The 15,221-nt window shown below is 41.6% G+C and overlaps 1 protein-coding gene across 1 annotated transcript in view; it reads left to right on the forward strand.

Annotated features, from left to right (window-relative positions):
• Positions 1-15,018, forward strand: part of ikzf4 (IKAROS family zinc finger 4) — a 59,741-nt gene extending 44,723 nt beyond the window's left edge. The window contains 3 exon segments of the mRNA XM_034172412.1: positions 13,464-13,485; positions 13,487-13,748; positions 13,750-15,018. Coding sequence (XP_034028303.1) covers positions 13,464-13,485; positions 13,487-13,748; positions 13,750-14,286 — 821 coding nt within the window. The 3' untranslated portion in view covers positions 14,287-15,018.
• The last annotated feature ends 203 nt before the right edge of the window (positions 15,019-15,221 follow it).

The following is a 15,221-nucleotide window of genomic DNA, read 5'->3' on the forward strand; positions in this document are numbered from 1 at the left end:
AGAATGGGAGGCAGAGCCTTCAGCTTTCAGGCTCCTCTCCTGTGGAACCAGCTCCCAATTCAGATCAGGGAGACAGACACCCTCTCTACTTTTAAGATTAGGCTTAAAACTTCCTTTTGCTAAAGCTTATAGTTAGGGCTGGATCAGGTGACCCTGAACCATCCCTTAGTTATGCTGCTATAGACTTAGACTGCTGGGGGGTTCCCATGATGCACTGAGTGTTTCTTTCTCTTTTTGCTCTGTATGCACCACTCTGCATTTAATCATAAGTGATTGATCTCTGCTCCCCTCCACAGCATGTCTTTTTCCTGGTTCTCTCCCTCAGCCCCAACCAGTCCCAGCAGAAGACTGCCCCTCCCTGAGCCTGGTTCTGCTGGAAGTTTCTTCCTGTTAAAAGGGAGTTTTTCCTTCCCACTGTTGCCAAGTGCTTGCTCACAGGGGGTCGTTTTGACCGTTGGGATTTTTCCGTAATTATTGTATGGCCTTGCCTTACAATATAAGGCGCCTTGGGGCAACTGTTTGTTGTGATTTGGCGCTATATAAATAAAATTGATTTGATTTGATTTGAGAACGTTCCGCCTTGTGATAATAAAGCAAGAAGCGTCTGTGTGTCTGTGGCTGGCATATCTCTGACTGTTTGTGCATTATTTATGTCTTTAATTTATTTCTTCCGTCACTCCCCCGTGAACGCATTAGAGATAGGCATCTGTTTAAGGTAGAGAGTGACTCATCTTTGTCGACAATCTTTGTCGAAGCTGGTGCATGAGATTTCTGCCCACACTCTCACGAGCGCCACTAGCTTAGCTTATGGCAAGCTAAAAGTGGGTGCTCTTATTTTGGTCGAACTAGCCAGTTTCTGGGTATTCTGTGTTAGTACGCACCTGCGGCCGACATGCTTGATGAATTCCTACGCAAAAAGTAGTTCCCAGATAATTGTGATATTTGGCACAAGAACTTGTGTATCTTGTGTGTTTTTACACCTAAATAATTGTAAGTAAATACTCACACTCATCCAGCAGCATCTGCTCATGTCGGCAAATTCTGCACCATTTTGCAAACAACCAGAAACTGGGTCAGGCGAAAGTAGTCCGGTGAGCTCAATCTGTGGGCCAGCTATCCCACAATGCCAAAATATCAGAGATGATGCTCCAACAAGAGCGGCACGCGGAGCAGGGTGACTTCTGCCTTGTGCCAATAACAATGATGACTTCAAAATAAAGATTTTGAAAATGAATTCCAAAATTTTCAAAATAAAGAATGTACATCATTGTGCTATGTGCAATCCATATCTGAAAGCTGAGGCCAATCTGACAAACAGTCAGAGAGGTGTGCGAGCATACCCACAAACAGACGCACCTTGCTTTATATATAGATATTTTTCCATTAACAACGCTCATACTAGGACACATGAAATTGCTGTTGGATAATTAAGGTGTGGGAATATAGGTGCCATTCAAGTCGGTCAAAATGTAAAATTCTGTGGCTCGAAACATGGCATATCTCAATTAGGGCTGCAGCTATCGATTATTGTAGTAATCGAGTATTCTATCGATTATTCTGGCGATTAATCGAGTAATCGGATAAAAAGTACTTTTGCGTTTTAAAACATTAACAGTCCAGGGCTCTCCCTAAGTCATGGCACAGTGTCACTGTGTCACCACGGAGACTGTCAAATTTAGTGTATCCCTTTGTGTTTTTCTGGGTAATTATTTACTTTTTTTCACATCTTTACAAGTTTTAGATCTTTCCTGGTGTCAGGAGCTCAAAGTCTTGACATTTTGCTGAAATGGTGATGGGATGTGGCTTTCTGTTTTCCCAAACTTGTAAAATTTAACCATTTTTATTCATTTATTTATTTATTATGGTGATGGACTGGGTCCCTGCATGAATTTATTTTTAACACTGCGATTCAGCCAATGCATTTCATTTTCTGCTGGAGGTTGAACATGCAGCCTTGCAGTCACTGGTTTATGTATTATTATTATTTTATTTGAGTTCCCGTGTTTGTGAAGCATTGTGTGTTTCCCAAAAAAAGCGAAAATTAAAAAGCGAAACACTCATTGCGAGTCACACATAAAGTGCGGACTTCTTCCGGAGACTGTGGCCGGGACGGAGCTGTGTGAGGGCAGTGCTGAGCCGCTCACACCGGGCAGAGAGACACAGCAGTTTCGTCCGCTGGCCGGTCTACGCGCGGCGGACGAAACTGTTTAAAAAAAAAAAAAAACACTGCTTTGCTTTAAATGCACAGTAAGCTATTTCAGACGATCAGCGTGGCCCGTCTTTCTCCTAAAAGGCTTTATTTCACTCTGTTTGTCACGTTGGAAACCTGTAGCTTTTGTGCTAATTTGATTAGCGCTTGCTCTACTTCTTCTTCTGTTTGTTTTTCTAGGGGCATTACAGCGCCACACACAGGCCTGGCATATGTACTACAACGTTAAACGAAGCTTCGAGGCACAGAATTTTCCTAGAACATTTTTTGTAATCGAATTATTCGAATTACTCGACTAATCGTTTCAGCCCTAATCTCAATGCACCCTCATTAGATTTTAATAAAATATTTTTACCCGGCAGCGTATGTCTACTAACTGTCATATAAAGATTATAGTGAGGTTCAGCTGTTTTAACCAATTTCTGGGCATTATATATAATGTGAATGGTGTTTGGTCAAAGCATAGATGTTTCACTTTCTGTTTATGCTAGGAATTTACTTTTTTGTTGACAGTGAAGTAGAACCATCCTTATATGGGCATTTTATGTTCTGCTGCAATTGTACATGTAAAGTGTTCACTGTGCACAATAAAACTTAAAGTAGGTCTAAATGCACACTCCATATGGTCATCATTGACTGCCAAAGATCTTTGATTGTGTTGATGTCTACAACTTTCAGATTAAGAGAATGGAAATCATTTCCAATAGAAGCAAGCAGAAAGATAAAACAATTTTGTAATGTGTGCTCTTTGAAAATAAAATATTTCTGTTCAAATTTGTGTTTACACTCTTATCACATTGTGACTGTCAGAAAATAATTAATACAGCTGAACCCCACTGTAATCTTAATATGACTATATATACACTCAACAAAAATATAAACGCAACACTTTTGGTTTTGCTCCCATTTTGTATGAGATGAACTCAAAGATCTAAAACTTTTTCCACATACACAATATCACCATTTCTCTCAAATATTGTTCACAAACCAGTCTAAATTTGTGATAATGAGCACTTCTTCTTTGCTGAGATAATTCATCCCACCTCACAGGTGTGAGGTGGGATGCTGATTAGACACCATGATTAGTGCACAGGTGTGCCTTAGACTGCCCACAATAAAAGGCCACTCTGAAAGGTGCAGTTTTATCACACAGCACAATGCCACAGATGTCGCAAGATTTGAGGGAGCGTGCAGTTGGCATGCTGACAGCAGGAATGTCAACCAGAGCTGTTGCTCGTGTATTGAATGTTCATGTCTCTACCATAAGCCGTCTCCAAAGTCGTTTCAGAGAATTTGGCAGTACATCCAACCAGCCTCACAACCGCAGACCACGTGTAACCACACCAGCCCAGGACCTCCACATCCAGCATGTTCACCTCCAAGATCGTCTGAGACCAGCCACTCGGACAGCTGCTGAAACAATCGGTTTGCATAACCAAAGAATGTCTGTACAAACTGTCAAAAACCGTCTCAGGGAAGCTCATCTGCATGCTCGTCGTCCTCATCGGGGTCTCGACCTGACTCCAGTTCGTCGTCGTAACCGACTTGAGTGGGCAAATGCTCACATTCGCTGGCGTTTGGCACATTGGAGAGGTGTTCTCTTCACGGATGATGCGAAGGAGATGTGTTGCACTGCATGAGGCAAATGGTGGTCACACCAGATACTGACTGGTATCCCCCCCTCAATAAAACAAAACTGCACCTTTCAGAGTGGCCTTTTATTGTGGACAGTCTAAGGCACACCTGTGCACTAATCATGGTGTCTAATCAGCATCTTGATATGGCACACCTGTGAGGTGGGATGGATTATCTCAGCAAAGGAGAAGTGCTCACTATCACAGATTTAGACTGGTTTGTGAACAATATTTGAGGGAAATGGTGATATTGTGTATGTGGAAAAAGTTTTAGATCTTTGAGTTCATCTCATACAAAATGGGAGCAAAACCAAAAGTGTTGCATTTATATTTTTGTTGAGTATATATATATACCTTCATTATCTGACAATTTCAAGTGTCACAGTATCAGGGTTGAAGTCATAGTCCAAAAATGCTTCAGATATAAGGGTCACTTCAAGAAAGAGTAGCGTTTTTTCCCCACCCCTTATAGGTAGTACCCTTAACTGCCCACCATCACAGATTGACATCAGTCAAAATGAAGCTGGGCAGCAGAATTTCAACGAAAAGTAATTGTATTTGAATTATTTTTATTGACAAATATTTTTCAAGTAATTGTATCTGTAATCAATTAGTTTTGAAATACTGGAAAGTAATTGTAATCAATTGCTTTTGAAAAGTTATTCTTGGAACATTACTTTTCAGTTACTTTTCAAATACTTTTGGTATATTTGACAAATGAATATTTCCATCAAATGTTCACTGTTGTAGAAACATACCTGTCCATCAACTGATTGTCCATGTTGTTAGAACTGAAGAGCTCACGTTAACTGGTTTAACAGTTGAGTTCTTTTGGTTATTGTTGAAACAAAGAATTTTGATGAGCTCCTACCAACGGACAGATGTGCTGAAAGATCTGCTCTCATTGCTCTGTAATCAAGCCAACTGCAGTAGTGACTGAGGAAAACAGAAAAGTAATGACAAAAGTAATTGCAATTAGTCTTAAAAGTAATTGTGTTTGTATTTGCAATTACTTTTAAAGGCAATGTATGTTTAATTGATTACTATTCCAAAAACACAATAGTAATTGTAATTGCAATCAATAATCTTTTAAAAGTAATTGTATTTGTAATTGATTGCTTTAAAAGTATTTAGACCCAACTCGACTGAACATTCATTGGCTCAATGAGATACTGTATTTCATATTCTATTCCACATCTATGCACAAAGCAAACAAAAACAAACAAAAAAAAACAGGAATTTTTGTTGGGGGGACAGGGGTCATATATCCCCCTTTATATGACACCTAAATAGGTCCTTGTAATCTTGTAATTTGGTTGGTTGATTGTATGTCACATGACATTCATTATCTGTCCCATTGTTCACAGTTTGACAGACGTCATGACTCATGCATTTTGGTTCTATTTAGCATGTGTTTTTGTCCCATACGTTTTGCTCTACTTAACGACTCCACTACCTTTTCATAAAAATATGTCCACGGTATGAGGAAGCCCAGTCCCGTATGCCATAAGCCCATTATAAGTTTATGCAGTGGTTGTGGGCACAGCTTTAGTGAGCGTAGAAGCACTGTCAGATGAAGAATTTTACAAGTTCTTGTTGCAATTTTTTTTCCATGGATTTAGGAAAGCAGATGTTTGATTCCATGCAGTTCCAGTTCAGTCCTCACCAGCGCTCACTCTGCGTCAGCAGAGTCAACTGCTGTGTGGACACAGAGCCATCTCTGCCTTCTGTTAGCTTTTCGTTCCAAGAAGAAACACCTGTGTAATTTTAAGTGAAATATCAAACGACACGGAGCTACAAATGGAAAACATTTGTGCAATGGAGAGAATATCTGCATTTGTTAAAAGACGGAATAACAACATCCCATTCAACTCTGCTTCACCTTGTTGAATAGAACATTTCATCTTTCAGCTCGGGCAAATATTCTTATGATTGCAGTCATAAACATTCATTATTTGGAGAGTAATAGCGGCAGATGGGCATTTTACACCGCGGTCTTCACAGCTATCCTAACACAATTAAGGGCCCCTTCACAGATAGTACGAATAAGTCCAAATCAGGGGGAATCACTGCAGAACAGCTCGTATGAGTGAACCATGAAAACATCAAGCTGATGGGCAGGTGTGAACGATCCAGCTGGGACGGTTTCACAAAACCGTCCCAGCTAGATCACAGTGCGAGCAGCGAGCAGCATGTGCAACCACATCACGCAGCTGCTGTAAAAAAATAAATACATTCCACCTACGGGATTCCAAGCTGCAATTTACAAAAGCTCTGATTGCCAGCCAGAAACCTTACCACTGCGCTACCATCGCTGTCCTATTAAAGTTAGCGGAAAATCCTGCCTGAAATCAATAACGAGATAGACGTATTTAAAAACACACACACACACACACCATAAAAACAACACTGCATTTTATTGAATCCCTCTTATCGAGTGAACAATACAAGTATGAGCCGTCTGTTCCTCTGTAGATGACCCATGGTCACAGACGTACAGTCATGAAATGACATAAATGGAGCAGTGTGCTCTTATCATGTCCACATCTACTGGCCTGGTATGTCCAGCCGGCCCCGTGCGCATATCTGGCCCGACATGCATGTCGTGTGAACGTCGCACCACATGACGGATATCATGTCATGTGGAACAGAGCTCACGTACGTGACGTAACATTCAGATCGCCTGCTGCGTGTTATGATCTGACGGTCTGTATCACCTGGGGCAGCCTGTCAATGTGCGTGCCATGGCTCGCTCACTGCAGCCCATTACAACAGCTGCTCATGTCGGCAAATTCAGTTTGCTGTTTTTATGTATGTCCACATGAGGACAGCAAGCAGACACGCACGTCACAGTGGACAGTTAAGTTGTTAACCCCCAAAGCGTGAATCAGCTGCAAATTGTGAATTATCCGTGAATTGTGAATTTATTTATTTATTTATTTATGCAAACTGTTAATTGCAAAACGTGAATAGTGAAAAAATATATCAAAAAATGTGAACGCGGGTCTCGCAAAACATGAATATCATTCATTATATATATATATATATATATATATATATATATATATATATATTCAGTCTAAGTAGTTTAAGTATTTCAGTTTATGGATCAATTACTGCAGGAAATCTTGATCACAAACCCTGTCACTGCAAAAAAAAAAAAAAAAAAATTTTAATTTTTGTTTTTTTGACTGGAACAGTCCACCTGTCAAACTCACAGAGGACAGGAACATCCCCCTCCGGTAAACAGCTGAATAAACTTAAGAGAAACGTTGTAGAAAAACAAACAACACTAGTTTCTAACCTCAGGAAGGTAGACAACGAGCTACAACCTTATTTTATCCATATGAACCGTTCTCTGAGCTGTAAAAATAATATTGACCCGAATGAGCAGACAGCAGAGAAACAGAAGTGTAGGGACCGTCTCTACAAAGTGCAAAAACAAGACACCAGAACAATATTCAATAAATTCAGGTGTGGTGTCACCAAACTCACTGCACACATCAGTGGTCTCCTGCTGGTTATACTACAGCACCTCCCAACCTCACCGGCTGTAGTGACATCCCCCCACCACCTCCACCACCCAAAAAAATAAATAAATAAATTGCAGTAATTGATCCGTAAATTGAAATCCATAAACTCCTTAAACTGAATCTATATCTATCTATCTAGTATTAACGTTTTGCAATTAACGGTTTGCAGATAAGTCACCATTTGCAGCTGATTCACGTTTTGGGATTAACAAAGTTCATGTCCGTCCAAACACGGTACGTGTCCCCCAGCTGTGACGTCCAGAGCCACAGATTTCAACAGCAGCTGCTGTCGGCGGACACGCCCCCCGTCAGTTCTTGACTCTTTTCTTTCACAGACAAGCCTAAAAATCCTTCAGCCTCCACAAGTGCACACACCAAGATGTTACTGTCTGTTATGTGATCATTATTTTTTAGTTATTTGTTATGTCATTGTGTATGTAGGTGGTGTAGTACTTATTAATATACCTGTCCTGTCCTCTGCACTGAGCCATCATTTGTGTCTCTGGTCAGCAGCTGGGAGGCGCCTCCCCGTGCTGTGTGCGCTCTGACGTGGCTGTCCGGCCCTGCATATGTTCATGTCCCCCCCCCCCCCCCCCCCCAACACACACACACACACACACGTGTAGCAGGGAGCGGGGGGGAGGGGGCGCCACACGCACACACATGCGAGACACATGCAACACGTGTGTTGCTTTTTGCAACTCCACACTCGTGGGGGCACTTAGACAAATTTCACATCCAGCTCGTAAGTGATTGTCTGCTGACTGTTTTCATGGTGACAGCACGAATGGCCACACATTTTCTAAGTGTCAAGCGAGCTGTGTTGGATGTTCGTGCATGTCAGCTGGAATTTGGCCGACACCTGCCACGAGAGGGTTCGAATGGGCTCTCACAGGGCACATTCTCTTTCAGCTGCTGGTGTGCGCAAATTGCTGTAGTAACACCTGTACTAGGTGTTAGAGGCAGCGCTGATTTTACACAAATTGCATACGTTTCCTGCTTCGTGCACAATTCGACCACATTTGTACTATGTGTGAAGCGGCCCTAAACACAGTATCCCAGGATGCAGCATCACAAATAGGCATTGCATATACAACTCAATCTCACGGCATTTTGTGATGGCATCAAGAAAAATAAATTAATCTACTGGTTGGTGATACTGTCACGAAAACCGCCACATTTTCGTGATGGGAGGACAAATTCATTTCTTAACAGTATCACAAAATTTGGGGTGATGCAGGGGGTTAGGGAGCTATGGGGGTTATGGTTAGAATTAGGGAAGGGAATGAATGAATGAATGAATGAATGAATGAATGAAAACTGTTTATTTCGAACATTTGATACAACAACAATTACAAGATAGATCAGTAAAGACAACAAAAAAGTTCCTACTGTGTACCCAACATGTCCGAAAAGGGGAGAGGGTTAAGTTATGGTTAGGGGAACAGGTAGGCTTAAAAATAGTAAAATAAAAAGACATCAACACAAAACTGTGACTCATTTTGTGATGGGAGCACCAAAAAAAAGCATGAGACTCATTACCAAATATTATAAGAATTGCATGGCTCTTTTAGGAGACAAGGCTGTGTGTGCATGGAGTGGGTGGATGAGTTACCAAGTGAGAGAGAGAAAGAGAGAGGGAAAGGAAAAAAGAAAAATTTCTACGTATGATCAGGGAGCTTGAATCAGGATGTTAACTCAAAGAAGCCTCATAATAGCTGGCCATATTTACTCATATGACCACCAAACAAGCAAAAAATGCCATAAACAGAAATTAAACATGAGAGTTAAACAAATTCCAGCCAAGCCAGTGGAAATTGTGTGTGTGTGTGTGTGTGTGTGTGTGTGTGTGTGTGTGTGTGTGTGTGTGTGAGAGACACTGATAGAGCCAGACCACAGACATCATAAAAATAGATAAAAATCACGTAAACTTACCAAAGTTGCATATCATTTGAAGACAAAGTCTGTCTGCCTTTCATTCTTTATAAACACTTCAATAACAGCAGCTGCCCAGTAAATTCACCAAGTTTCTTCTCTTCCTTCAGCTTTGCCCATTAAAAACAGAGCTAACTTAAAACTTGTTAAAAAAAAAAAACAACTATAGATGCACTACACCTAAAATCTTAAAGCAGAGAAAGTGTTGTGTGGGCCGCTGAAGAGGGGGTACTGCTGGCCCACCACCACAAGATGGCGCCCTGCTTGAAGTGCGGGCTTCAAGCACGAGAGGGCGTCGGAGCAACCAGGAGTGACAGCTGTCACTCATCATCCATACCAGCTGTCACTCATTCACTTCTCATCACCACCACCATAAAGGCCGGACTGCAACTCCACCTCCCCGCCGAGAAATCAACTACCATTCAGGTAATTTCTCTGCTGACTGACACTGTGTGTGTTTAACCTGAACTTCTATTGCAGCCGTTTTCCTGGAGTGTTTCCTTATCTGGAGGATTGGCGTTTGGTGTGACAGTGACGGCTTCGCCTCACACCCCAACTCAGATAAGTGGTTGACCAGGAGCTGCACGAGTGTGTGTGATTGGAGGTGGAGGTTCTCCCTCCTTTACTTAAGACAGACTGTGGGATTACTGAGTGTGCGAACTCACACTCATCTGGACTGTCTCTGTTTTCTGCCAGCAGTACCGGGTCTGACTGCTGAAGACAGCGGCCATCTGGGGCGCAGGGCTTGGCGGCTCCGGTGTTCTTCAGCTCCGTTGGTGGTGGAAGCTGTGTGGGGATCCGGCTCTTCTCTCTCCAGGCGTCTTCTATCGTCGAGCCTGCCCACACGTCACCTGGTGTATGATTGACAGTCCACCATATTGTTATTGTTTGTACGTTGTTGTGCGATTCACAACATTAAATTGTTACTTTTGGCTTATCCATTGTCCGTTCATTAACGCCCCCTGTTGTGGGTCCGTGTCACGTCACTTTCACAACAGAAAGAGCTTAAATAAATTAGAACATGAACTTAAAGGCTACATTATGTATTTGCCTTCTTGCAGCTCACATTTTCCCCCATATTAACTTTATTCAACAAAAATGTGTGTGTCTGTCCACAAACACTGCTGATGACTGCTGACAGCTAAAAGCAGCTAGCAGGCTAAGAAACATCAAAGAATACAAACAACACAGGAAATATCATGACAGTCCACAACATTGCTGCCATTTATTTTAGCAGTAGAGGTAGTACTTTCTGAAGGACTCACATGAGATTTTTGACCCAGCAACAGTAGCGGGCAATTTGATTGGATAAAATAAAGCTCTCATCTACTTGAGCTAATCAGGAAGCAGCTCGTCTAAACAAGCACATAAATTATTTCATTGTTGTAAATAAATGTCAATGAAGAATAAATAAATAAATGGCTGAAATTATTTTTGTAAAATGCACATAACATGAGTGAAAATAAATTTAGAAAAAAAATTCTCACTCGGACAATATTTAGGCCAGCACAGAAGGCCTGACTGGCCCTGATGACCCACCATCACTCTCTGATTTAGCAGAATGTTGAAAAAGATCATTATTCTTTGATTATTATCTCCTTTTTGTTACCCTGCTGCCAGCAAAGCACAGTACTGTGGTCAGTCCTGTGTGTGTGCCTGTCTGTGAACACGATAAATAAAAAAACAGCTGGTCAGATTTTTACCAAACTTGGCGGGAATGTTATTTGGTCAGATATGTTGAGATAATTAACTTTTGGAGAGGATCAGACACAGGTCAAGTTCAAGAAAAACATGGTTCGAAAAAACACATTTTTCTCTTAGAGGTTACCATGTTTCTTGCTTATATATGTCTGGTTTGGGAGTGAGAGAGTAATAAACATAGGAATTTGCCTTACCTTTTCACAAAAAGTTGGAGGATTCTAAGAAACAAAATTACACTGATCAACAATTTTCTTTTCTTGAATGGACTTTGAGAACTGATTTAGGGTAATGTTGGGGTACTGAATCCAAATCTGAGCTTCGATTTCTCTATGTATTTTTACAATCTACATGTTCCGTATTGATGGATTACACAAAAGTCACAGATTTGATGTCACAAAAGCAGCTTCAAAAGCATAGTTTTAAAACCAGGTTCACAAAATGTGAACAAGAGCTGTAATATTGTTTATGGTGCCGAAGAGGTGTGCGAGACTGCAGCTTTTGCTTCAATGCTTGATACGAGAAATATGTTTTCATATCTCAAAAACAAGATGTGATTGGCAAAAACTAAAACCAGATTCAGATTCAGCGCCCGCATATTACCCAAAATCCGCTGAAAAACTCCATGCAAGAAAAATTGTGTTCACCAGTGTTACCATCATAATTTTCTGTAATCAAATCACTGTGCACACTCAAGAGTTTATGTGCACTAACATGTACTATCAGACATGGATATATGCCTTTCATTGTCTTTGTAGAATTATATATGCCTATAAAATGAAGTTTTTCTTAACCTAAAAGGTCTTTTTACTGTGAGAATTGATTATTGTCGTATTTTATTTTGTGGTTTACCACAAACGAGTACACGTCTCCAGGTGGTACAGAATACAGCTGCTAGAGTTCTGACAGGAACCAGGAGATTTAATCACATCCCAGCTGTATCGCTCGTCTGTGGTTTCCTGTTAAAGTGAGAGTCAGTTTTGAGGCTCTACTGCTGATTTATAAAATTCTGAATGGATGTACACCATATTAACTAATGGATCTTATCAAGCCGTATAAACCACCTCATGCACTGTGTTCTCAGGTATGCAGGTTTACGTTGTAGCAGAAGATGACTGGACACAGAGCGATTTCTTATCATGCACCCACTTTGTGGAACAATTTGCAAATGGATTTTAAAATATCCAGTTGTGTTGTTTTTTTTCTAGGCCCATATTAAAATATGTCTGTCTTCTGCTGTTGATCGTTAGCTTATCATTTAAATTATATTAACTGAAATTTCATTGATTTTTTCTGATGTATATGTCTTTAGTGTTTTAATTTGAAATTGTTTTTGTGGTTGTTTTGATGCTTCGGCACTTTGAAATTTTCAGACTGGAAAATTTATTTAACAGCAACAACAACAACAACAACAATAATAATAATAATAATAATAATTCGTATTATTATTTGTTGTTTTAGATTTTTTAATATTTTTTTTGGGGGGGGGGGTTAATGCTTAATCTTTAACACAAAATATTCTGACTACAAAGTGCTACATACCTAAATAAAAGTAGAATAATAATTATTATTACTTTCCTCAACATTAGAAACTAAATTCACATTCTAACATTTATACAGAAACACTAGGGTACTGAAGATTTACGCAGTGCTGTATTTTAAGTCTATAAGCTAATGTGACATTATAAAAGAACCTTTGATTATTTTTGACAGTTTGAAAATGGGTGTAGCAGCCTAACAACTTTACTCAACCGATTCATAATGTTAAAATTGGGCCATCAACGGGTTCATACTGCATTTGTTTGATTCATGGGATGAATTGGTTGATTAGTGTAGACATATAATTTACTTTAACACCAATTTCTGACCCATATGTTACATCCCTAATGGTTGAGGTTTCATATTTAAACATTAAGTCCCACAGTTTTATGTCCTCACATTTAGAATCTGTTCTGCTGTAAAGCAAAATTTAGACCTGAAATAGTTTGTTTTAGACAAGAGTGACGTTTCACATAATTCCATGTCTGAAGTTGGCCCAGTCTGAGGTCAAGAGCGCTCTGGAGTAGGTTTTCATCCAGGATGTCTGTACATTGCTGCATTCATCTTTCCCTCAATCCTGACTAGTCTCCCAGTTGCTGCTGCTGAAAAACATCCCCACAGTATGATGCTGTGAGATGTGGCCCCTGTGCAGCATGTCCAAACAAGGGGAGAGACAGAGACCTCAAATCTTTCTAAGGGGAGAGGGGGTGTGGCTAGTAGCATCACTTTTCCATTTAAAGCATCAGGCACATAAGTGAGTAGTTTTATAGAGACCTGAAAGTCTAGGATGTCATCCAGTGTGGATGTGTTTTTTGCTAATAATATCTGTTTTTCAGACACATATTAGCTTGCTATAAAGGTATACAACATGACCCCTTTAGATTCGTGTTTATCATGGATTTGTACTTTTTATAGGTGAAAAGCACATGCATCTGAGCTGCTGAAGCACCTTATGAGCTCTCCTCTGGTCCGAGAAGGAGGTGGACCTTCTTATGCTCTCAGCCTGCTGGTAACTCCACTGGGCCGGGCGGCGCACATCTCCAGGGCGTTAGGGGAAAAAGTGAGAACCATGAGCCTCCCACAGTGTCTCATCTCCATCCTGACTTCCTGTCAGAGCTGCGCACTGTTATGGGCTCCATCAACAGCAACGTGAATCCACAGGGCCTCCGCAGCCACGGTGAGGCGGGGCTGGCAGCAGTGTTCTTTTGGCCTGTCTTGGCGGGAAGCAGGCGAAGGCCGTGAGGACCAGACCCTCACGCACAGCCACACCACCTCACCCAACGGCTGTCTTGACTCCACAGACACGGAAAGCACAGCAGAGGAGCAGAGTACGCGGGCTGCTGCTCCGACCAGTACCTCCAACAACCACCACCACCTTCTCTACCATACCCTCGCACTGCCCCACATCCACCCCACTTCTAGCCCCAGCCAGGCCAAAGATTTGGACCCAGAGTGGGACAGAGCTTGTCCTGTGCCCCCCGCCATCGTAAAGAGGAGCCCCGGGTCGCCTGTGTCATCCAGGGAGATTGTGCAGGTGTTGGACAGAGACGGACGGCCTGTGCGCTCCTTCCACTGCCGGCACTGCCGCATCCTCTTCTTGGACCACGTCATGTTCACCATCCACATGGGCTGTCACGGCTTCCGCCAACCGTTTGAGTGCAACATCTGCGGCCACCGCAGCCAGGACCGTTATGAGTTCTCCTCACACATCAGCCGCGGGGAGCACCAGGTGGGCTGAGGAGGACAGGCGGTGTCAGGCGAACGGGTTTGACACAGCTGCTGCTCTCTTAAAATTGCGGGTTCACGTTTGTTCTGCACCAGATCAGTTGCTTTAAATCCCTCATGTAAGTAGACGGGTTTGTGGATTAAATGCAAACATATTTCTTAAACCTGTGCAAGTGATGAATTTTTACACTGCACCGTTTAAAGTTTAGTAGAGGCAAATTAGATTTTCTGATTGACTGCACTCCCATATCAAATGATCAGGCAGAACCACAGGTTTTGCTTGAAAAGTGCCTTTGTGGGGGATTTCCTCTGACTAAAAAAAAAAACCTAAGTGGGGAGGGAGGGGGAGACTTGGTGCTCGAAAACTAGCCATCTTTTCTTAAACGATGCACCAGATAGCACTTTTTAAAGGTTATGTGCACAGACAGTTAAGAAAAGAATTGCATGTACATTTTATGAATTCTATTTGGTGTGCTCAGTGTGCACTAAGAGCTTTGTTTTCGTGGCTAAAGAGGGTATTTTGTGTTGTGTGTCAGGTAAAGCTTCATATGCACTGAGAGCTTTGTGCCTCTGGGTCTGGGAGGAGCTTCCGTCATCGTCGAAGCACAGAAACGGATGCCTTAACTACTATAGCAGTACGCTGTTTTAGACATACATATTGTTTACAGCACGGTTTATCAGAATGTGGAATCGCCCCTGATGTGTGAATTTTTTTGGTGCAGCTGCACAGTGAAAATGTGAAGCCAAGTGATGAAGGAAATTCACTTGAGGGCAGCAAGTTCAGGGCTCAGATGTAAAAAAAATGAGGCTTTGGATTTTAAAGTGAGCCTTACAACGCTGGTGCAGATCAAAACCATGACCCATGTACAGTACAGTAAGAGCCTGACTGAAACAGCCCGGGGGTGCTCGACCTGTACGGGATTGCACTTTTTAGGTTCCCTGCTTATA

The sequence above is a fragment of the Thalassophryne amazonica genome, chromosome 6, assembly GCF_902500255.1.
Source record: "Thalassophryne amazonica chromosome 6, fThaAma1.1, whole genome shotgun sequence".
NCBI classification, from domain to species: Eukaryota; Metazoa; Chordata; class Actinopteri; order Batrachoidiformes; family Batrachoididae; genus Thalassophryne; species Thalassophryne amazonica.